This window comes from Sceloporus occidentalis, unplaced genomic scaffold (assembly GCF_023333645.1).
Source record: "Sceloporus occidentalis isolate IW3139 unplaced genomic scaffold, rSceOcc1.0.p SCAF_110, whole genome shotgun sequence".
Taxonomy (NCBI): Eukaryota; Metazoa; Chordata; class Lepidosauria; order Squamata; family Phrynosomatidae; genus Sceloporus; species Sceloporus occidentalis.
In genome coordinates, this window is record NW_028317090.1 from 35662 (window position 1) to 60029 (window position 24368).

The 24368-nt window shown below is 39.3% G+C and overlaps 1 protein-coding gene across 1 annotated transcript in view; it reads left to right on the forward strand.

Moving 5' to 3' along the window:
* The first annotated feature begins 6319 nt into the window (after nt 1–6319).
* The window catches only part of LOC149283161 (collagen alpha-1(XV) chain-like), an 82939-nt gene continuing 64890 nt past the window's right edge, over nt 6320–24368 (forward strand). The window contains exons 1-2 of the mRNA XM_089497881.1: nt 6320–6898; nt 19546–19620. Coding sequence (XP_089354007.1) covers nt 6320–6898; nt 19546–19620 — 654 coding nt within the window. The remainder of the gene's footprint in view (nt 6899–19545; nt 19621–24368) is intronic.

The following is a 24368-nucleotide window of genomic DNA, read 5'->3' on the forward strand; positions in this document are numbered from 1 at the left end:
AAGTGGTGGGAAGAAGAGCTGAGGCATGGCCATTGGGCGGCCCGGTGCGTGCATGCTGGCCCCTTTAATTTCATGGATGCTGGCCTCCACCCACTGCCCCCACGAGACACCAGGGAGTCAGAAGCAGTGGTAAGTCGGGGGGGGGAGTGTTATATGGGGGGCACAAGGCTTTTCTGGAGGCAGAGTGCCCCATGATATGCTGCCTCCAGAATTGCCTTTTAACCCCATATATGCCACTCTGCCTCTAGAAATGCCTTATACCCCCTATATGCCACTCTGTCCCATGATATGTCTTTTTACCCCCTATATGCCAGAGTGGCATTTCTGGAGGCAGAGTGGCATATAGGGGGGTATAAGGCATTTCTGGAGGCAGAGTGGCATATAGGGGGTTAAAAGGCATATCATGGGGCAGAGTGGCATATAGGAGGGTATAAGGCATATCAGGGAGGCAGAGTGGCATAAAGGGGGGTATAAGGCATTTCTGGGGGCAGAGTGGCAAGCCTGGGGGCAGATGTGCATAACTGGGGGGGCAGGTTGGCAAATAAATGGAAAGAAAAACAAAAAAATATTTTTCTCAATCATAGCTTTTATTAAATTATGAAAAAATAGTTTACATTAATTAATAAAAAAATACAAGTTTCTTACAAGAATATTGTGAAGAATAATGTGATCACTGTTTTGTTCCACTGAATAAAATGGAACTTTTTAATCAAAAAATTTTTGCAGTAGCAAATGTTTTGATTCCATTATATCTAATGTATTTAATTTATTAGGGCCTTTAAACACTTTTGCGTTCTGGAATTTTAATACAAATAATGTGATAAAAGAATGTTTTATAGTTATTTGTATGGCAAATAGTGTGACTCGGGTATGTATAAGGGGTGCATGTGGGTATAAGAGCTCAACCGCGAGATAAACTATATGGGGCTGGTCTCTAAATGTTTCCAGCGCGGGCTGCTTTTCATTCTCAGTCTATGTAAGCTAAAAGCTGTTATAGTGACAGTTCCTCTTTAAGCAGTCAAGGTTACGCCCTAGGATCATTCTTCTGAATGACACTTTCAGAAAGTTTCTTGGAAACAGAAACAAGTTTCAATGTAAAGTATCGTTTTTTTCAAATAGTATAAGTTGCTATTACTTAATACCTTTTTTAAATTTAAAAATGTAGAAGCAGTGCTGATTTTTGCAGGTACTGGGGATCCACCAATCGATTCTGGCTGACCCAGGTAGCTGTAAGATTCATGGAGATCCACGGAGGTGGGTGCTGTTGTAGGTTAGACCTCTCTTGCAAAGGTGGCTCTTTGGGTAAGGTGGGCAGGTAACCACATCTCTGACACCCCATTATTCCAAAAGGGTTTTCTAATAATCAATAAGACTTTTAAACTTAAACTTGGATTAGATAACACAAAGTGCCATTGAAACACAGAATTGATGGTTGCTGATAAAGAGCTCTGTACCCCTACAAAAGATATTCCATTCAAAATCAGCTGTCTTCAGCTACAATAGTCATTTAGAACGTTAATCATGTCTATGTTGTATTTTGGAACCATTTGAGCTTATTGTAATGGCTAAAATTAGCTTTTCTTTCAACAACAAGAAAAAGTGACTCAAAACTTTTTAACGTAGTAAATGTAATGTAAATTGGACAGAAGTGGATGGTGCACATGGTTTGCTTAATTTCTTGGCTATTTGCCTTGTCTTGCCAACCAGCCTAAAAGTTGCCAGCCTTTCTCAGGCTGTGAACTCGAAACTTACAACACTTGTTCTTTAAATTGGTGGTGTTACAATATGCTTTAAATTCCATTTCAATATATCAGTCCCTGAAACTCTCAAATGTATTAACGTGTATATTTGATTAATTGTACATGGTCTACTGACAATAGTTTCTATATTGCTGCTACATGCTGCCTGTGCAAAACCAGACCTTACCTGGCCACCTATTCTCATAGCATTAGTAATATTTATAAATATAAAAGGATAGAAATCACCTGACAAACACCATCCTAAGGAAATGTTAAAAATGCTATAATTCAGAGGCAAACTATTAGTGCACACACGTACAATTTTTATTTTTAATTAAGTCATTTAACCCCTTAACATATGTTCCATCAGAATACAATTATCTGCATTTTACCGAGCCGTACGCCAGTCACATTGACTAGAAAAAAAAAGTTTGTACAAGGCAGTGCCTTTCAAGTTTAAACAAGGCAAAGGCTCAGCTTCTTCAATTATATATAATATTCTTAATTCAAGCTGTAAGTTTCAACAAGCCCTAATACGCTTTAGACCACTGAACAAAGCTTAGTCGTACAATAATAACTTATTTGTTGCAGCAAGAGGTGCAGATTTATTTCTGAAGTGTATGGTGATTGGTGCACAAAGGAAACTCCTCTTGGTACCAGAAAGCTTCATTTACATGAGAAAAGAGGTGGGCAGTTAACTGGCTTCACTTCTACATAACACAAGTCACAAGAAGGAGACTCCCAGACCTCTGTGTAAAAGTTTTCCAAATCCTTAAACAGGCTGATTTTCATTTTCAGTTGAACTGTTGGTAACTTTCGTAGGATGAGGTAACCAACTTCAGATGCATACCTTGGAGGGAGCAATTAAGGACATCAGACAGAAGAGCGCTTGCTTGGATACTGGGGTATTGTTACTAATCATCTAGAAGATACAATGAATTGGATTTTGTGGTACTGTTGCATTATGACTGGATGCAGTAAGGTACTGGGGCAATGGTGGTGGTGGTGGGGCAGCACACAAACCACCTTAGCACCTACAGAGTCTTTGCCACCTACCACGCTTGGCACTGTCCATATCAGTGAGATGACCACAGAGGCTGCTGCTAATGCTGGCACTAGCATCCCAGCATCACAGCCTGGCTCTGAGAAAACCCCACCAACTTCTTCCCCGTACTCAGAAACCCCAGCGCCCCAGCCTCATAAAAATATAACAGAGTATTTGGGCCAGCAGAAGAAAAAGAAAAAAACCTATAAAAAGACAGGTAAATGATCAATAACAAACTTTTTCAAGGATCACAGATTTTTTTCAACTATAATTTATGATTGTTACGAGGGAATTATCCTTATGACATAACACAGTTCAAGTGTACTGGCAATATATTCTACTAGGTCACAGATGAGACATATGTAGCTTGTTTCTAGAGACAACATAACGAGAATGTTTTGTTGTGACAGATGTTTGTGTCTTTACTAAAGAAAATGCCATTCTGCTGTACTAGCAGATAAAGTAACTGACAGTATGGATAACTTTACATTAAAGATGCTGTTCCACCTACTCTGCTGAATTGAATTCTTTTGAAACAAAATTGCGAAGCAACATTTCCTATGATTTTCAATGCCCATACCTTTCCAAGAAATAATTCTTCAAACATGTCATGTTTTTCTCTCTGACGACACTGAAGTGTTCTCTAATAGTCACATAACCTAATTCGTGCATCTCAGATATTGAAGATTGAGGATTTACTCAACAGTGTGACATTTCTGTGTTTATTTGGTGGCTAGTTAAGTAATATATATAGTAGCCATGTGCTCCTTCCACGCAGAGCCCGCCTGGAGATGATGGGGTCCTGGCATTTTAGAGCCAGCGGCCACCTAATTATGTATGTGGCTGCATGCTACATATTCGTGTAGCTTGTGGGCATGTCCAGTCATTGACCGCAAACTGCAACTCCCAATCTGCCGCAGCAGGTCAGGTGATTATGCAGTGCTGCTTGTCACTGGAGCACTGGGCATTTCCCTGGGGTGCCAGATGGTCAGTCTGGGCCTGCTTCCATTTGATAAATGATCAGGAATTTATTTAAACCTTGAACCAGTCGATTGAAACACTGCCAAAATCACTAGACCATTCCCCAGATATCATATAACTAAAACTCTTATGAGGCTCAGTAATTCACAGTATGGCCCAGGATGATGGGATTTGTGGGTCCACAATATCTAGAAAGCTACTAGTTGTCTACCTTTGTACTATAGGCTTAATTTAATTATATCATTAGGTTTTTGCTTGGCCAAGCCAAGCAAGAATCTTTTCCAAATTTGGCATATAAATAATTCAGGATTTTTTGTTTTTGTTTATTTATTTATTTATTTTTATTAGCAAAAATAGAAAAGACATTTGTTTATTAATAGGACAGTAACAGAGAACCATTTACTCAATGTCTTTATTATTCTGGATGCACTACTACCATAAAAATATGTATACTGAACTACATAGTGTCTGATAATTGGGTCCCATGCTACATAAATACTTAAACTGTACAGTCAAACATCTCCATAGTGACTCTTTAGCAATTGTAAAGTAAAAGGAAAATTTTCCGCCTGTTATGGGGTTTGGAAAGGATATGCCTGCATCTTTTAATTGAAATTGTTTCTGAGCAAAAAGCTAAAAGAGACTTAATTTTGGAAAACCTAGTAAAATCACAGTGTTATTTTTTCAGTTTGAAAGCTTATGTTAAGCTATCAAACCACTGTTTACAGGTTATAATTAATTTACCCTTTAATGTAAATATAGAATTTACAATCCCCAAAATTTGCACTGAAATTTGGGATTTTGCTCTAAAGGTGCTGATTTACCAACTTCGCTAAATTTAACACTTTAGCAACTAAATTTAGTGTTAGAAATGACTACATTCCTAGTACTGTACTGTTGAATGTCTAAATCAGGGGTTCTCAAACTGCGGCCCTCCAGCTGCTGCAGGACTACATCTCCCATACTCCTCGGCCAGCCCCTTAGCTGAAGGAGCATTATGGGGGATGTAGTCCTGCAGCAGCTGGAGGGCCGCAGTTTGAGAACCCCTGGTCTAAATTGTAAATAGTTCTATAATTATTAAAACTTTGCTTTGTTCACAGTTTTCCAGAAAATGTTTAAATGTCATGTAAGAGGCACTAATAGGTTGTGGACATGGAAACTGCAAAATGTTTCTTTAAAAAATCTCTCCAGTTTTTATGTTATTTGCTACATATTATTTAGCATACTAGCACTTTCTTTCTAAAGTACCGTATGTTTTATTTCCAGCTTATTTTAGACACAATGACAAAAAATTAAGCAGCTGAAAAAAATTTGTTCTCCTAGTTTGTTCATCAGAAATCTAGACTAGACTATACAGTTCATTCGGTAAGAGGACCCTAATATTTTTTGGGTTTTTTGTGGTAGGCATACAAGGGGACTCTATGGGTGAAGCTCTGCTTCTCTAGGTCTGAGGGACACTTTTCTCTTTCTCTAGGTAAGTGAGCGGCACTTGACCATGCCTGCTGTCTGCCAACTTCCCCTCCTACTCCCCACTTACTTAAGGCTGTCCCAAGTGCCTACTCTTTACCCAAAAGAGTATTTATATATGAAAAAGTTTTCAGAGCCACGTAGCCACCACCCTCTTGCCAAAGTAGTGTCTTATTGTTTCAGATGGATGCTTGCAGGGTTCAATCTTGGAGATTATACATTGGGAGCAAGAGAAACGCATTTGCCAGCAACTGCTCATGCATAGGCAGGGGACTCGTGCTCTCTGTCAGGAGACTGGCAGCAACAATAAATTAAAATGAACATCTTTTCTTCCTGAAGTAACATTTATTTAGGGTCAAAGAAGGTCCAGTGAAGCTAACATGGTCAGCTTCAGCAGCTTTGAGAAAAGAAAAATAAATTTGTGTAATGACAAATTAGAGAGAAAAAAAACATCTGCAAGTATCTGGCAATAGTTGTTTAATAATACATAATTTATAGAAATCCTTTTGGTTAGTGAAAAATAAAGAACAGAATATTAGACAATTCTATAAAACTGTAAACAAAATATCTTTCTGAAAGACTGTATGCTACCTAAGCCGTGTAGAAAGGGTTAACTCTTGCATTGTCAGTTTCATTACAAAATGTTGCCCTTGACATTTTTTTCTCAATATTAGGCCACTTTACAGTTATCATCTGTTTTGTCTGTATGTTGACAACATGATTCACTTTCTTCTAAACATCATTGTAAATCTTTAAAAAATATATGCCACATTTTTCTACCAACAACCACATTTGAATCTTGCTAATACAATGCTATTATTTTGGGAAAATGGAAGTGAATGACTTGTGAATATTGGTGGATTAATTCTAGTTCTCTTTGTCCTATACACCACTTGGGGTTAGTTCCATATCCACAGTTGAAAATGGGATAATATGTTTCAATTGTTGAGTTGGGACTGGGCTGGAATGATACACGTTGGGTAGTGCCACGTATTAAATGTCATACATTACATTAGGAGCAATCATACATAGAAAAAATAATGAACACTACCAAACCATTTGCAAAGACAGGATAATGTTATACGGAATGGTACATAACAACACTGTTTTTCTTTTAGAACGAGGAAGTAGAGGACATCTTGATCTCCTAGAACTGATTGGCGTTCCTCTTCCACCTTCTGTTTCTTTCACCACTGGATATGAAGGGTTTCCAGCCTACAGTTTTGGCCCAGATGCTAATATTGGCCGTCTCACAAGAACATTTATCCCGCAGCCATTCTTTAGAGAATTTGCTGTGATTGCTACAGTGAAACCTAACAGCAATCATGGAGGAGTGTTGTTTGCCATAACTGATGCATTTCAGAAGATTATCTACCTGGGCCTCAGGCTATCATCTGTTGAAGATGGGACACAAAGGATAATAATGTACTATACAGAGCCTGGTTCACCAATTTCCAAAGAAGCTGCGTCATTTAAAGTGCCAATAATGACAAACAAGTGGAATCGTTTTACAATGAACGTGGTAGGAAATGAAATTGTTCTATATATGGATTGTGAAGAATACCATAGAGTTCCATTCCAACGATCATCTGAAGCACTGACATTTGAAGCCAGCTCTGGTATATTTGTTGGAAATGCTGGAGCAACCGGCCTGGAGTCATTCACTGTAAGTATCATTTAAAAATGTGTTTATCGGTTGTCCACATGGCACAGATGTAATTGACTGTGGGAAACCAGTGGTATCTTGATATTTATGCAGTCATTTCTTGCGCACACATGGAATATTTCACAATACAGCCAGGGCCGGCCCAAGGCAAAATGCCGCCTGGGGCGAATTTTAAAATGCCCCCCCCCTTATCTACCCTTCCTCTCCCTCCGTCCCTGCCCCCCCCTTATCTACCCTTCCTCTCCCTCCGTCCCTGCCGCCCCCCCCCCTTATCTACCCTTCCTCTCCCTCTTCCGGCACTCAGCATTACAAGCCGGCACCGAGACCGAACAGGAAGACTCACTGCAGAGGAGAGAGAGAGGGGCGCCAAGCGGGTACTGACAGCTTGGTAAGCGAAAACCACTCGGCGCCCCTTTCTCTCTCTTTCGCTTTAAAAAAAAAAAAAAAAAGGGCTTGGGGCGGCAAAGTGCCGCCCCTTCAAAAGTGCCGCCTGGAGCGGTTGCCCCACTCGGCTCCATTGTCGGGCCGGCCCTGAATACAGCTAAAAAGACAGTTCTATTAATTGGAACATGTTTGTCTTTGGAAACCTAAACTTACCTTATGCCAGGACCAGTAGCAAACTATTTCCAGAGCTAGTGAATCATCTTTAAACCAATTTAGCTTTTAAAGTAGCATATTTTCTAAACGTTTCAATAAAGCACTAGCCGGACATTGCAAGTTTTGCATTTAGTCATTATTATGTAAGGTCATACAAATGTTTGTATATTTTTGCACCCTGTGATTATTATAAATTTAGATCTTTGTATAAATGTTCACCTTTTATTCGCCTTATTATAAATACAATTGCTAGCGTTTAGTCTAAAGTCACTAAATTCAACACCAGGAAAGAGAACTCTTGGTTTTTATTATATATTTTAGCTTTTAATGAGAGAAGTTTTGATAATAGTTGAACTAAAAGTGCTGTTTCACTTAGACAAAACATTAACTGAACTCTCTAGTACATTAACCCATTGAGGTCACCAAGGTTTTTTTTATACATTAGTGAGCAAAAAGATTTTCACTATGATTTTGTTTAACCCTTATTTCCCCTATGTGCCCTCACAAATAATGTATTCATTTCAGATCAAGCAGTGCTTTCTCTCGAAACAATACCTATATAAAAGCTATCATTTAGTATAGAAAAAATATTTAAAAAAAACCCACATTTGCACATCCTTAGCAACTGTAAATGAGATACAGAAAATGAACACTATTGATCTCAAAATGATTTTGGAAATATCTTATATGCCTAGCATTTTCATCAGTTCTCGGTATTTATAGGCAAATATTGAAATGATAAAAATGTTTGTACCGTGTTAGTCGTTGAAAAACAGGAGAAAAGTATAGTTAAAATGATAGCATTTATTGGCTAACTGAGAGTTTAATTGCAAGCTTTCAAGACCAAGTTGTTGGGTCCCTTCCTCAGACATTAATGAAGCTAAAAAAGAATTTCCTAAATACAAGAGCACAGTTCACAGGTTAACAAAAAGTTAAAATAAACACAGAGGTATTGGGGAATTTGCTCAGCAGTAAATTAGCTGGACTAACAGAAATCTAATAGATAGATACAGTTCAGTCAGAACATCTTTGGTCAGTTTACTCCCTGGTTAGGGGGGCCATAAAACCATTAAATCGGCAGATTAGTTTGACCTCCCATATTTTTCTCTCCCTCTGGGTGCGAAATTTTCCCATCAGTACTAAGAGCTTCACATCCCATATGCTGTGTCCAGGCTGACAGAAATGTTCTCCAACAGGTGTATCTATTTTTTCTGGTTGATGGTATGTCTGTAGGAATTAAACCGTTTGTGCAATACTTGGCCTGTTTCCCCCACATCGCTGTTGGGCATTTAACACACATAATGAGGTACACCCGTTGGAGGATTTGCATGTAAAGCAGCAATTGATTTTGGGGTGTAAGTGTGAGCCTGGTATCTGCATTTTATCTGTGGGAAGGATGTGTGCACAGGTCTCACATCTCTTTTGTTGTCAGGGAAAGGTACCATTTGCTGTTTGCCTGTGAAGGGTACTCTTCACCATCCATTGTTTGAGGTTGGGAGGCTGTTTGAATGAAACTAGTGGGGGATGTGGGAATATTGTCTGAAGTCTTTCATCAGTGTGCAAGATTGCTTGTAGTTCCTTAGAGATCTTGCGTAGGGCTTCCATTTGTGGATTGTAGGTTATCACCAACGGTACTCGATCTCTTTTTTTGTGGCTGCTGGTATCTCAGGAGGTTTTCTCTGGGGATATTGATAACTTTCTGTGATTTTTATACTGTACCCATGGTTGATGAATTCCTTCCTGAGATTCTGGAGGTGTTTATCCCGGTCCATAGGATCTGAACAGATGCGGTAATATCTAATGGCTTGACTGTAGATGATTGAGTTTTTGGTATGTCTTGGATGGAAGCTGTTGTGTTTCAGGTAGGTTGGTATATCTGTTGGTTTGCGGTAGAGTGAAGTCTGAATTTACTTGCTCTTAATGTAAATGGTAGTGTCTAGGATTTGGATGTTAGTTTGGGAGTAGCTCAGTTTCAGGTTTATGTTAGGATAAAAGGCATTATAGTCTTCGTGAAATCTGAGGAGTTCCTCTTCGCTACCAGTCCAGATGATTGTGACTGTAGCCTTAAGTGCTAAAAGTAATAGTATTAGTATTTCTTAAAAGCCGACACCCTATGTCATTTCACAAGTGTCATTCTATTCTTTGGCCACTTCTCTGACAGTATCTTTTAAAGTATGTGGCCACAAAATAAAACTGCATTTTTGCAAACCCTTTGTAATTTTGCTTATGTTTTCCTATACTAGTTACATGCCACTAAAATCAAATTTACTTTCAGCAAACATGCCCAGGAGGTGGGGCAGCTTTTAGATATCCGGCTCCATGGTGTACCGCTTACTTAGTGGGCCAGTAGGTAGAGATTACCATTGCAACCATCCCATTTGCACTATGGAGGTCTATGCCTAGCTGACACAACCTTTGTAGCTCTGCTCCACTGTACTGATGCACTCTTGTAGAGCTCAGAACAGAGGATACATAACGTAAGGTAGGCCTACAGCCTATGTAACTACTTTTTTTCGATGTTGGCCCAATAAAAGTTTTCACCTCCGACTAAAGACACCATATTCTCTTGGGCCAATATGATATATGCATTCAGCTTTAGGCCAAACATTTTACTAGTAGTTTTAATATCATGGTCAGGTTGTCCACTGAAATGGTTACATAAAAACATCTATGGTTATTAAGGAGATTCCATACATATTTTCACTTTGTTCTAATTAAACTCATCCCCAGCTGTGAAAATGAGATTAATGAGGTGATGGGGAAACTCAGCTCCAGTTCCTAGCACAGTTGTGTTGAAGTAATTGCATGCACCTGACTTTCTCTAAGAATGATGGATAATTGAACAAGATGAAAAATATGTTTTAAAGTGTTTTATTCATCTTGTCTCATCTCATCTAAAATGTCTGCCTGATTTTCCACTGTATGAGATATTTGCACATTTCAGATGTCTGATTTTAGTACTGGTAATAAACATTTGGCAGACAACATGTTTGATCATCAGCACCGATTCACCAAAAAGTGATAGTAAAGAAACTTTAGAAAGGGAGCTGAACTTTCCATTCAAAATGTAAAAGCCTTTCATTTTTTATATTTTAGACATCAGCTATGGAATCTCATAAAAAAGCACAAGCTAGTTTTAGGTAATCTCCAATTGTGACATCAATTGTCCCCCTTTGAATATTATTTGGTCAATATATTGTCCCATTTCCAATACTGTTGGGTAGCTGCCCCACTGTTCTGGGGATCATAGGCCAGTGGGGGAGGTCAAATGGTAACTTTGGAAATCAATGGCGGTCTTTGCAGTTGCTGTGCACTGTAGCTCCAATGTGGTTACCTTGTGATGCTCTACAGGTAAGTAAGGTGAATGGTGACCAGACCTAGGCCATGACCATGTCTAGCATTCCTCCGTCCCTCTCTGTCTTTTGTCACACTACCCACACAGTTGTCCTGATTTGGATTCCTAAAATGTTGAGTGGTATGTTGTATTAGACACAGCTTTGGGTTCAGGACCACACAATACTAATATGGGACTATAAAGATGTACTTCTATGACAAGTCTGGGTCATATTTGCCGGTGCCTCTATTTTTCATCTTTAAGATGCTGATCGACAATTAACAATGGGCTGAAGTATTCGATATCACCACCTATCCATTCTATCCTTTTTCTTTTGTGCTGCATTGAAAAGATTTACCATGAAATTCTTTGTTTTTCTCTGGAAAAGTGCTAAATAACATAGGTTCATGTGCTGGCAAGTCAATCTCTGTTGCCAGACCTCTTCTCGAGAATTCAATAATTCTGACAATCCATCGGACACCACAGTTTTTGCTTTCCTGTCATCCCCACACATTGATCCAAATGTTCAATCCAAATTGTTACAGATGCACAGATGCTAACTACAGTGTTGGGTTAGCCACAACCTCCCAACACAACAGAATTTAAAGAGAACTGGTTTTGTTTCAAACAGGCTTTGAAATCCATGCAATTCTGCACATGAAACCTTTTTTCATAACAGGCCTACATTAATACACTGGATGACTCACTGAAGATGCAAATACAGTAGTACACCGTACCTCCTGGTATTTCTAACAGACTCACAGGGATACCCAAGCTATTGTATTGTCCTTACAGACAATATAGATAGATGCTAAGGGCAGATGGGAGACACGTTGACAAAGCTGGCAGGGATAAGATCCTGTTTTCTCTTTTGTTACGTTGTTATAGTTGAAATTAATTAGTTGTTAACTGGTATCTTGCACAACCTTCCTCATCCAATTTCCTACACCCAACCCTAACAGAACTATGAAGGACAAGGCCAGACTGGGAATAAAAACCAGCCCTGGAAATAATAGAATACCCTATATTTGCACACGGCATTTATGTGGTTTCCCAGGCCCATTTTTTTTTTGTTTGGAAAAGAGACAAACCATTCATTTTAAAGTATATTTGAATAACACAATAGTCATAAATAGGAGAGTTCCTAATATTACTGTGGGTCATGACATTATGTAATGAGTTGGGACCAATTGGGAGAGCATCTGTATAGTCTGAATAATACGAAAAACAATTAAGCTAAAGTATGACATTAACCATTTTTTAGTTTATTTAAATAAGTTACTGAAAACCAAGTTGTTCAAAATGCAAAAATCACTTTCACAGTAGATATTAAACAGCACAAATAAACATGTAGCTCTCCTAAAACATTTTAAGAGCTAAACATGTAAGGCGGCGGTTGGGGGTGGAGGAAGTATGTGAACTGCATGGATGATCAGAGAGAATGAGTGTGTAAGTGTATGTTGTTAGAGTGGCTATGTGTATGTACTGTATGTATATGTGTATGGTGCTAGAGCGGGTGAGTATGTGTATGTATGTATGTATGAGTGTATGGTGTTAGAGTGGGTGGTTGTGTATGTGTTTGTAAGTGTATGGATTTATAGTGGCTGTGTGCATCTGAATGTATGTGAAAGGTGTAAGAGTGGGTGCGTCTGTATGTATAATTATTATTTATTGTTTTAAATAGCATCATCATGTAAACAGGACATAACAAGTAATATATATATAAACATATATATATATATATATATTTATATATATCACAATTTGACTTTCAAAAACAACAGGTGAGGGGGGCCCTGCTTAAACAAGCTAGAGCAGTGGCTCTCAACTCATGGGTCGCCACCCTGTCTTCAGTGGGTCGCAGAGGGTCAGGGCCGGACTGGAGGCATACCGGGAAAATTTCACTTTCTTGGGGCTGCCTAACACATTCTAACGGCAATCCGCGAGCCGCAGGCTGTCAGAACCGCGGCCGCAGCGATCAGGGCCATCAGGCAGCCTCCGGTCCGCCATGTACTTTAGCATTACTCCCCGACCGCAAAGCAAGTTGCTTGATTGGTTTGCGGTCGCTGTGTGCTCCTGGTGGGATCTGAATAAAGTTTTTCTCTGATTTCTCCTCCCCTCTTCCTGTTGCAGTCCGCAGACAGCCTTTTCACTCCCTCATCTTTTCTGAGGTTATTTTTGGGTCGCGACTTAATGACCAAAGACAAATGTGGGTCCTGAGGATACACGGGTTGAGAACCACTGAGCTAGAGGGAGTTAGGGTGTATTACACAAGAGGTAAAAGTGCCACTGCCATACTAGTATAAGTATTGCAAATGAAGTAACAGGAAAGGTGAGCTAGGGAATATGGGAGTAAAGAACTAACGTGTAAGTTCACAGGCATCCTTAAAGTATGTATGCATGTATGTGTAAATCTAGAGCTGCCCCTGACATCATCATATCCACCCACATCCCCACTACAATCATTATCCCCAACCACCATATACATACCCCCCACCATCATCATCGTTCCTCCCCACCATCAATTCGCTATATGTGCGATTGCATGCTCAGTATTCTGTGAAGAGGATTGTACGTATGCCCATGCTTGTGTAGCCCACCTTACAGCTTTTTTTAGTAGTCTTTATTTCTATCTAAATTACATGATCTCATGATTATTAGCAAACCTTCCTATAGCTAAATGATGACTGAGTGTGATAATATGTGAGATACACAACTGTCCAAAAGCCATTTCGCATTACATGTAGATGGTTTAATAAGGTGATTGTGCCTAACTTATGTTGGGGTCATTTCATGTTGGGATTGTATCTTGTATTAGCAAAGTCTTGGGATAAAAAAAAAAAAAAGTTACCATTATGTAAGGTTAAATTTACATTAAATGCATTTATTGTAGATCTTTTAAAATCACACAATCACTAAATTACACAAACTTTGAGTCAGCCCAAGACGTTTAAATCATCAACAGAGCTATTTTAAAAATACTATTGTCTCCTTAGTTTCCTTTCCTTTGTAAGGAACACAAATGCATTTGTCTAAATCAGAGTGTTCTGAAACAGTCTTCCAGTAAATCTTCCTTTGTGAACATGTGTTTACCTGACAAGCATAATTACTTTGATTCATGCGCCTGATGACAAGATATGAATCGTTAAGCCCAATGTAAACAACAAAAAACTTTAAAGCTGGTCATAACAATTAGATTTATGTAACCTACAGCATCTATGGGTGGGCTGAATCTAACATGTTACAACAGAAGTGTATAGAAGACATTACCAACAATGATCACCTTGCCTTCAGTGGCTTTTTTAATCCCTGTTTTAGGGTTATTCCCAGTTTTGTGAAACTGTCCTGTTTGTGGGATTTTTTAATTCAAATGGTTATGCAGAATAAAAATGATCTCCTATCGGTTCTCCATATGTATAGCTTGGAAGAGCGAAAAGAGATGTGATAGAAGCATTAAAAAACATAAATTAATTTAACACAAGGGAAGTTTATTTCACAGGAGGAGAACAAGACGCCAAAGTCTAAAACTAGAGGGTCAGAGGTTTAGATGTAATGTAAGGACGTTTTACTTTACAGAGAGGGTGGTAGGTAAGTGGAACAGCCTCCTGGTAGAAGTTGTAGAGGCTAATAAAGTGAGGGTGGGGTAGGTGTAAAACTATCTTGAATCTAGGCCAAAAGTAAAATGGTTGCTGATAAGAAATGCTTTTGACTTGATAAAGGGGAGAGTCCCGAAAACCTGTCTTTACAATAGTACTAGTCCAATAAAAAAACTATTTCAAGATTCTGCAACATTCTGTTACTTTGCATGTATATTACTGGACTATGCAGCTACTCTTAACTAAGGGTATACTGAATGCATTCCTCTCCAAATGTCAAATGGCTAAAGAGGGACACTTATGTTAATATCCACATTGTCTATTTTCACCCAGTCAGCCTGATGCGATGCATGCGTCACCTCCCAAGTGTTCTGGTTTTTTGGGCACTGTGCCGCGTAGCTGCCCTGCTTTTTGTGGGCTTTGGAGATTATAGGCCAGCTCAAAAGGAAGCTGTAAAATCAATGGCATCTTGATATTTTGAAATCTTATTTTGTATTGTTTCCTCTGGCTAAAGAGACCTATGGCTGTCATTTTTGAAACCGCTGATTCTCAGGCAAACCACCAGCTCCTGTTCTTGACCCTATTTCTGGAAAGGTAAAATCCTACATAATAACAGTGTCTGCTGCTTGCTGACTGACCATTGAGGGTAAGGACTAGTCTATTTGCACAGATGCTGAATAAAAATTTCATTTTATTTAACCTTTAACCACTTTGAAGACCGAAGGCTTCCATCAAATTCCCGCTTCAACTTAAAAATGGGCCATGCACTATATTATATATATATATATATATATATATATACATACACAGTGTATATATATATATATAAATATGTATATAAATTATTTACTAGTATATTAAGTACAATACAGCAATATATAAATAGAGAGATATTTAATATTCGTATAACAATAATATGAACAATACAAAATCATTGTGTTGCTACATCTATTTTATATGGAGAATTCGTGTTATAGCCCCCTAACTATTTGGTCATGCGGTGTGCCTTGTGCTGACATTCTCTTATGCAAAGAATTCACCCTTGCCTATTAAGGGTCTTATCATCGTCATTAAAACACGCTCCTGCTGAGACTGGGTAGCACTGAACAGATGCCAGCCACACTTCTTAAAAAAGGCAAGATGCCAAGTTTAACAAATGAACGATTGATGCCAATGTGGAAAAACACTTATTTATGACTTTTTACCATTGTTTGTAAAATATTCTTCTCCTCTGCCTTAAAACTGCAAAGCATCATTGTGCTACATGATTATAATAATAGGTTATGTAATTAGGTTATGTCTTTTTCAAAGGAAATGTGTTTAAAAAATAGGAAATTTCTTGTTATAAGTGAAGAATCTCATTTGGCTCATACCCCCATTAAAATGTGGTTAAGCAGCAAACTGTACGCACAGATTTGCCTGCAAATTGTTAAAGGGTGAGGTATGGCAGCCTCCAGTGGATGTTCAAGCAAGCTATGCAAATACTGCAGCCCTGAGGAGGTACATTTATATTACCTGGGTAATGATATCTATTTCTGCGTGTTTCAAGGGACGGATTGGATACGCTCAAGGGAAATTATGCTGGAAATTCTTGCAGATTGAAATGTTTTCCCTGTACTATTTTACTTCAGCATTTATAGTCACTTCTTCTACTAAATCACTTGTCCTGGCATTTCCTTATCGGAGACAAATAAAGCTGTCAATAGAAAACACATGATTATTTTAAGGTTATGCAGTAAATTTGCTGTGTATGGGAGGCTTGAGACCCAAGCTTTGCAACTGTAATAGTAAAAAGAATCCAGACCAGGAGAGCCAAACTTCATTCCATTATATGTATTGAAAGTATCTGCTTGGTTCCAAGAGTTTTTCAAGTTGTTTGTGGGAACTATCTTCACAAAAAGCAGAGGATTATGGGTAGCTGTGTAAAACATAGAAATAAAGATAGTTACTATTGTTAAGACTTTTCGCGATCAATATAACATACAAATTCCTTACAACCATAGTACAATAACTGAAGGATGTAAAAGTATGGTGAGAGCTCCCCTTTAAAGTCACCAAAGGATTAAATTTCAGCCAGCTTTTCAAAGTAAAGCAAACTCCCTCAGAAACATCTAAAGCCTTGAAGAGGATTAGCCACGTGGCTTTATTTTTATAGTTAACAATGCTTCTTTCTTTATTAAATTTCAAAAACAATTCTAGAAATATTTACTTATAGTTAATAGAAGCGGATTTCCTACAACTGTAATTATAAACACATTCTTTGCTTTGCTTTCTATACATATTGTGGCTTTTTATGAGTGTAGAACACAGTGATATATTCATACCCAGCAAACATTTTGAAAAGAGGAAGTAGGGATTGAAAGATGAACACAAATGTGAAAGGTGTAGACAAATCACCACATATGAAGGAAGATGCCCTTATGACCACAACCTTTTAATAAGATTACAGGAAGAGAGAGTCATATGATATCTCAGGTAGGTCTAAGGTAGATTGGTATACCACCACATTTTTAGACTTGCTCCTCAAACGTGTGTAATTATCATGCCTAGAACTTGGCTGCATATGATTACAAGCACTATGGACAAGCAGGCTTTGAAGCTGTCATGCATGTTTCTGTTATGACGGATTTCCAGATGAGCTGGCAAACACAAAGCCTGTCAGTGCTTCATTCAACTGGGTGCTATGGATAGCAGTTGGTCATGTGGGGTGGCAGAGCAACAGGAACCTATCTCTTATGGGAACAGCAGGCAGACTGACATGAGGCAATTGAAGGATTGGGATAGGCCCACATTTGCCATACAAAGGATGATAAGAATAATTTAGAATGATTGGGATAAGGGCTTTTTTGTAATAATAGCACAATAATAATAGGCCCATTGACCTTCCTTACTGTCTAGCCAACTTGCAGTGTATTGAAGCAGAGTACTGGGATTTGATATCATATTGTGGCACTGTGCTTAAATATATTGCAAGGTTGGAATCGACATTTGGGTCTTTGCTGCAAAAGCAGGTAGCGGAGGTGCTCTGATATCCTTAAACAGCCCATCATCACCACTGCAAAATACACTTGTACCTCCAAAATTTCTTGAATATTTGTTCATACATTTGCATGTATCTTGTGGCTTGAGGTCCACAGAACCCCTAGGATTTATACTTTTATTTAATGTAAGAAAGTTTTATTTAATGTCAGGAAGATTTACTTTACTGAGAGGGTGGTAGATAAGTAAAACAGCCTCCAAGCAGAAGTTGTAGAGGCTATAAGCATGCATGGAATAGGCATATGACTCCCGAATCTTAGACAAGACCAAGGACTGACCTACTCCTCCTTCACGCCTCTTCCCATCTCTTCTGGCAGTATCTTCTCTGCAGAGATCAGAGGAGACCAGAGAGCAGCTGGAGAAGGTGGGTGAGTAGGTGAGAGCAGATACAAGACATGGGGAGAGGGCAAGTAAACAGGCAGGGCAAGGAGGGCAGAGAAGGCTGCGGGGAATGGGTAGAGACAGGACTCACGGAGAGGACAGGGGGTACAAAGAGAGAGAGACTTTCTTGTTGAACAAATTCTGTTTCAGAATAAAAAGAAGCCCTACAAATTTTATTTGTACCGAAATTGCAGGAAACTAAATTTGCTGTCGAAGTAAACAAAAACGAAACATAAAATTCATCCGAAATGATTTTGGTTTTCATGCACAAGTTTGCAGCAAAAGAATGCTTGTGGTCCAGCTTAAAACAGGACACTCAGAAAGAAAATAAAAATGAGACATCAAATAAATGCCCTGATTCTTCTTAATCATAGCGAGTCCTGAAATGCAGACAGTAGTGTATGGCTGTTGGAATGGTGTCAATGGTTAAAGTGGCCCACAAACCACATTCATTGTTTTCTCTTTTTATTCTCTGGTTCCACATCTTTGAAAAGAGCCAAATGATCTACAGCATAGCATTTGCTTAGTGTTATTGGCATTGAATGGAAAATTAAACACGCCAACTTGTAGGCAAACACACAGCAGATGGAGGTATTTTTCTATTGCAAAGTTGGCTTTGCATTACAGTACATATTACTTTTAAACAAACAGTTTCATTCTGATCACCTAATTACCCTTATCGTGTCATCTGCCTTAACAGTTGTCTTATTAATATACTCTTAAGTAATAATTTGTAAACTTTGCACTCTGTACATGTTCTGACAAATAAGAACAGATCAGTTTGGGATTAATTAAAGAACAAATGACTTCAAAGCCTTCATTGAAAAGGATGAAATCAGAGCCAATTTGATACTTAAGAACGTTCTTTAGAAGATAGATTATAGAAATATTTCCAAGCCCTCATTACAAAAAGATTGTCATATCGGCCACTTGATATCCTAATTCATTTAACTGTTTTCTTTTGATTATGTCTGTTTAAATATATCCTTTTTAGATTTGTCGCATGATCTTGACTGACCCTTAGAATTGATGTCTAAAAATATTGAAAACCTACCTCTGCAAACAAACAAAATTAATTACATTTTGCTTGAAAATTGATTTTTTAAAAATTGACTTTATATAGAAACTAGCAGATTCTGGAGCACTTTTACAATAAGGGACAGTAAACAAAAATAAGATTAATAAGACAAGTGTTTGGTGAGCCTGATATTAGCTAACATATCACACTTACACAGTATTAAAATATATCCAGTAGGATTCCTTGTTTCTATTAACACAAAGCAATAGATCTCTTATATTGAATTAATATGCTAGTATCTGTATATTAAATTTGAAAAACACACCATGCATCCATTGTAGCATTAGACATTACTATCTGCATTAAATGTGCTAACGCTATTTGAAAAACACTGCATATTGTATAGACTATCTACATGGAAACAGATTGTCTCTATGCTTACTGCACGTTTTCAGCTATATAGTTTTAGAGTTAGATCTAATGTGGTGCTTTAAACAAATGTGCTATTTAAAATGTAATCAGTTTCTCTATATTAAATACCACAACATGTGCATAGTTAGAACACACTATAGAACATATTTATTGTTCATCTAATTGGTCTAAATATTAACTCTAAAGACTTATTGCGTTAGTTGTAGATCAGAAGGCAAAATAATTACAATTGGTTCTTTTTCCCCTGTAGGGATCTATTCAACAACTGACACTGAAACCTAACCCCAGAGCTGCAGAAGACCAATGTGAAGATGATGACCCATATGTAAGTATGATATTTAATCATTCCCATGTTTCACTATAGAGCAGGGGTGTCCAAGTTTTTTTTGCAGTGGGCCACTTCATCAGAATTGTATACGTGCGAGGGCCGCACTCATTTTTCACTTAGAGAAAATATGGCCTTTAATAAAAAAATTAAAATAGATTAAAAATTAAAATAAAGTAAATGACACAAAACCTTTACTTTTCCTCTCACTGATTTCTGGGATTTCTGGGCCTACAAATTCAGGATTCTGGATAAGTAAAAATAAAATAGTTCTATTTATTTTAGGGATGCACTAAAATGAAAATTCTGGACCAAAACCGAAAATTCAGGGTTCACTTAGCCTGAAAGTGACCCCCCCATACACACACTTTTAATAAAAGTAAGTTACACACCAAAAAAATTATATATCATGATTGTTAACAGCAATCTCAGGCATACCCAGATTTCAGCATGTACTGGTTGGCTGGGCATTGTATTTTTTGTCCAATTTTAGTGTGTAACCACACTTTTATTAAAAGTAACAATCAACAATATGACTTGGCATGATAGGAGTGTGATTGCTAACAGCAAACACACTCTTTTCATACCCAGGCAACCAGTAAATGCTGGAACCTAGGCATGATGGGACTGTGATTGCTCTTAGCAGATTGCTGTTAGCAATCACACTCCTATTATCCTAAGTCAGCCAATACGTGCTGGCACAGGGTGGCTGTAAGTGCAGACCCCATACTGCTGGCAGCATCAATACACAAGGGGGGCAGCTAGCCAGGTTTCAGCATGTACTGGCTGACTTGGCATGATAGGAGTGTGATTGCTAACAGCAATCACAGTCCCATCATGCCTAGGTTCCAGCACTTACACATCCATGCTATCACACACACACAAATTCATTCATTCACAGATTCATTCCCTCAATCAGACATACTCATTCACACAACCTACCCCACCCCCTTACCTGCTCTACAGCTCTCAATGCCGCTCACAGACTTCAGCCTCCCTCGTTCTCCCCACAAGTAAGCAGCAGGGCTCTTGTGATCCTGGCTGCCAATCTCACGCGGGCCGCACCTCGAGGTTCCGCGGGCCCCCTTACAAAAAAAATACTGCAGTTTTTCTGAAGTAATACTGCAGTTTTTTGGACATGAAAAAACTGCAATACTGCACGTTTACTGCAGTATTACTGCACATTTACTGCATTTTTACTGCATTTGTACTTCACTGTACCGCAGTTGTACTGCAGTTATATTTGTACGGAAGTAGAAATGCAATAAAGCTACAGCACATTGAAGTAAAACTGTAGGTTTGCAATATAAAAAAAAAAGTGCAGTAAATGTGCAGTAAAACTGCAGTACAGTGAAGTACAAATGCAGTTAATGTGCAATAATACTGCAGTAAAAGTGCATGTCCAAAAAACTGCAGTATTACTTCAGAAAAAACTGCCCCTGCTATAGAGTAAGAAAAAGAAAATCTCCATGAATAAAATCTGTTCAAAGCTTGCTGTGAAAGGTTAAGAAGGAAAACTTTAATAAAGTACTTTTCATGCAGCTCATCCTTTATCATTGTTTAGAAAATATCTCCAAATAATCATACTTTGGTTATACTTTGTATCTTAGAACGAGCAATAGCTTTCACAAGATATCTGCTATGCAGAAGTTCCTGCGGGAACAGGGCCCTTCATTCCTCTTGTATCTGTATGTCAATTACTGTATTGTCGGTGCCGCTCATCAATGTTTGCCTCAGTAAATAATAGCAGTTATGCTGTACCGCATTCAATGTTAGCCTCAGTATATAGTGATGGGTGTTATGTTGTACCCCATCAATGTCTGCCTCAGTTTATAATAACAGTTATCCTGTACCCCTGTCAATGTTTGTCTAACAATAGAAGCTATGCAGTTTTAAAGTGTGTGTGTGAGGGGGTGCCACATACAGGATCCGCCCCAGGTGCCAAATACTCTAGGTACGCCCCTGATGTGGATCATACATATACAATAGTGAAAACCTACTGCTCATTCATTACTAAAATGTTCATAGATATGCTTCCAATGGCATATATTTTTTCCATCCACATAGTTAGCCTCACATATAATTTCCAGTATTCTATCCTATACTTGCCTACAGGGGTAGCTTTTGTCCCAGAAGCAGCTGCACTTGTTTGCAATAGTAGTTTATTTAGGATAACAGTTACCTGTTGCATAGGTTATATAGGTATGATGCCTGCCTGTGTATTGTTTTTGAATGTCTATGTTTAGTTGTTTCATTTATAGTAGTACAAAGGTACTGTGAAAAAGTTTCAGGCAGGCGTGCTATAGATAAAGTTAGTGTACAAACGAAAATTCTAAATAAAATCAATATTTTGTGTGACTACCCTTTGCGTTCAAGACCTCGTTAGTTCTTTTAGTCCAGGACCTTCAAAGTCCAGGCATTTTGTTAGGTGTGTGATTAAACAATTATAACAAATAGGTGTTAATGATCATCAATTTAATATATAGCTTAAAACACAATTATTAACTTAATTGTTAATAATAGCTGTGTAGAAATAAAACTGTGCGAGGAATAGCGAACATCACTATGAAGGTGAGGTTGCTGAAGGTTGATCTCAAAAGTTATACACCACGGAAAGACTGAGTACAACAACAAGACACAAGGAAGTTATACTGTATCAGCAAAATCTCTCCCAGGCAGAAATTTTAAGACAGACGGGCGGTTCCAGATGTTCTGCCCAAGCTCATTTGAAGAAGCACAAAGAAACGTGCAATGTTGTGAAACATAGGCGCAGTGGTCAGCCAAAGGAACAGTGGGGCAGATGACAGACACATCATGCTTCCCTTTACAATCGGAAGATGCCCAGTAGTCAGCTAAGCATTGAAAGAAAATAGTGGGATCCTGGAACACTGATCTACTGTCTGTAGAAGTCTGGTCAGAAGTGGTCTTCATGGAAGACTTGTGGCCGAAAAGCCATACCTCCAACGTGGAAACAAGGCTAAGAGGCTCAACTGTTCACGAAAACACAGAAACTTGGGTACAGGAAAATGACAGCAGGTGCTCTGGACTGATGAGTCAAATTTTTTTATATCTGGCTGTAGCAGAAGGCAGTTAGTTTGCTAAAGTGCTGGACAGCAGTAAAGGAATGAGTGCATGCAGGTAACAGTGAAGCATAGTGGAGGTTCCTTGCAATTTTGGGGCTACAATTCTGCAAAGGGATTTGGGGATTAATGGTGAGAAGTACAGACAGGTACTTATCCATCATACAATACCATCAGGGAGGCATCTGATTGATCCCGTCTAACTTATTCTGCAGCATGACAACGCCCCAAAACACAGTCATAGACAACGGCCCGGCCAAAGTCATTAAAAACTATCTTCAGAATGTACAAATCTAAGCATTCTGGGGGACTGGCGGTCCCCAACTTCTATATGTATTACCTGGTGGCCAGGATATCCCAAATGAAAGCCTGGTCCCTGCCTCCAGGTACTCTGCCTTGTATTGATATAGAAAGGAGCTTCATGCCATGCCATCAACTTCAGTCGGTCCTATGGCTTGATCCTCTGGTGCTCCCTGACTCTCCCATTTTACCGACGACGACCACGACTCTCACCCTTTGGCGCAAATGGAGGAGTAAACGCTCCCTCATGGGCAACGTCTCCCAACTAATGCCTTTGCTGCTCAACCCCCTCTTCCAAGACGGCGCACATACCTCCAAATTTCTATGGTGGCAGGCCGCAGATCTGACCAGGCTTGGAACACTGGCCCGGGGAGGAAGGGTGCTCTCGTTTCAGGAACTTCGAGAAACCAAGCATATCCCCAATCCGGAAATATTTTGCTACTTACAATTGAGGCACTTTGCTCAGTCATTGCTTCGTGCCAGGGACCCAGGGCCGGCCCTACAATGGAGCCGACTGGGGCAATTGCCCCAGGCGGCACTTCAGAAGGGGCGGCACTTTGCCGCCCCAAGCGTTTTTTTTTTTGTTTTTTTTTAAGCGGAGGAGAGAGAGAGGGGCACCGAGTGGTTTTCGCTTACCCGCTCGGCGCCCCTCTCTCTCTCCTCTGCGGCGAGTTTCCCTGTTCGGTCTCTGTGCCGGCTTGTAATGCAGAGCGCCGGAAGTGACGTGAATCTCCGGCGCTCAGCATTACAAATCGGCACCGTGGCAGCACAGGGAGACTCGCCGCAGGACTGTTTAAGGGTAAGTACCGGTGGGGGGCGGGTAGATAATGCGGCATTTTAAACTTCGCCCCAGGCGGCGTTAAGTCTTCGGCCAGCCCTGCGGGGACCTCTCAGCCCTTACGACATTCGAACAACGCTTTTTAACTCACAAGAGACTGCAAGGTTCCATATCATTGCACTACGCTCAATTTGTCGTTGTGGTCTTTCCCCGGCCTCCGGCTTATAGGTCTTTATGGCACAGGGAGCTTCAAGAGGAATACCCAGACAAACAATGGGATGAGGCCACAGCGAATGTCCATAAACTCACTAACACAGTAATTCGTGAGAGATCATACAAGGTGATCGCCCACTGGTACCTGTCGCCAATGAGACTTTCGCGCATGATACAAGGTGGCGGACGCGGATGCTTCCGGGACTGTGGGGAACATGGTTCCTACCTCCACGCATGGTGGTCATGCAAACACCTTTGCCCGATCTGGTCCACCTGCTTTGTTATGCTGTCAAAAGCTCTCGGCATTAAGATTACACCATCCCCAGAGCTCGCTTTGCTACTCATGGACTACAAACATATGGCATCTCTTCACTATG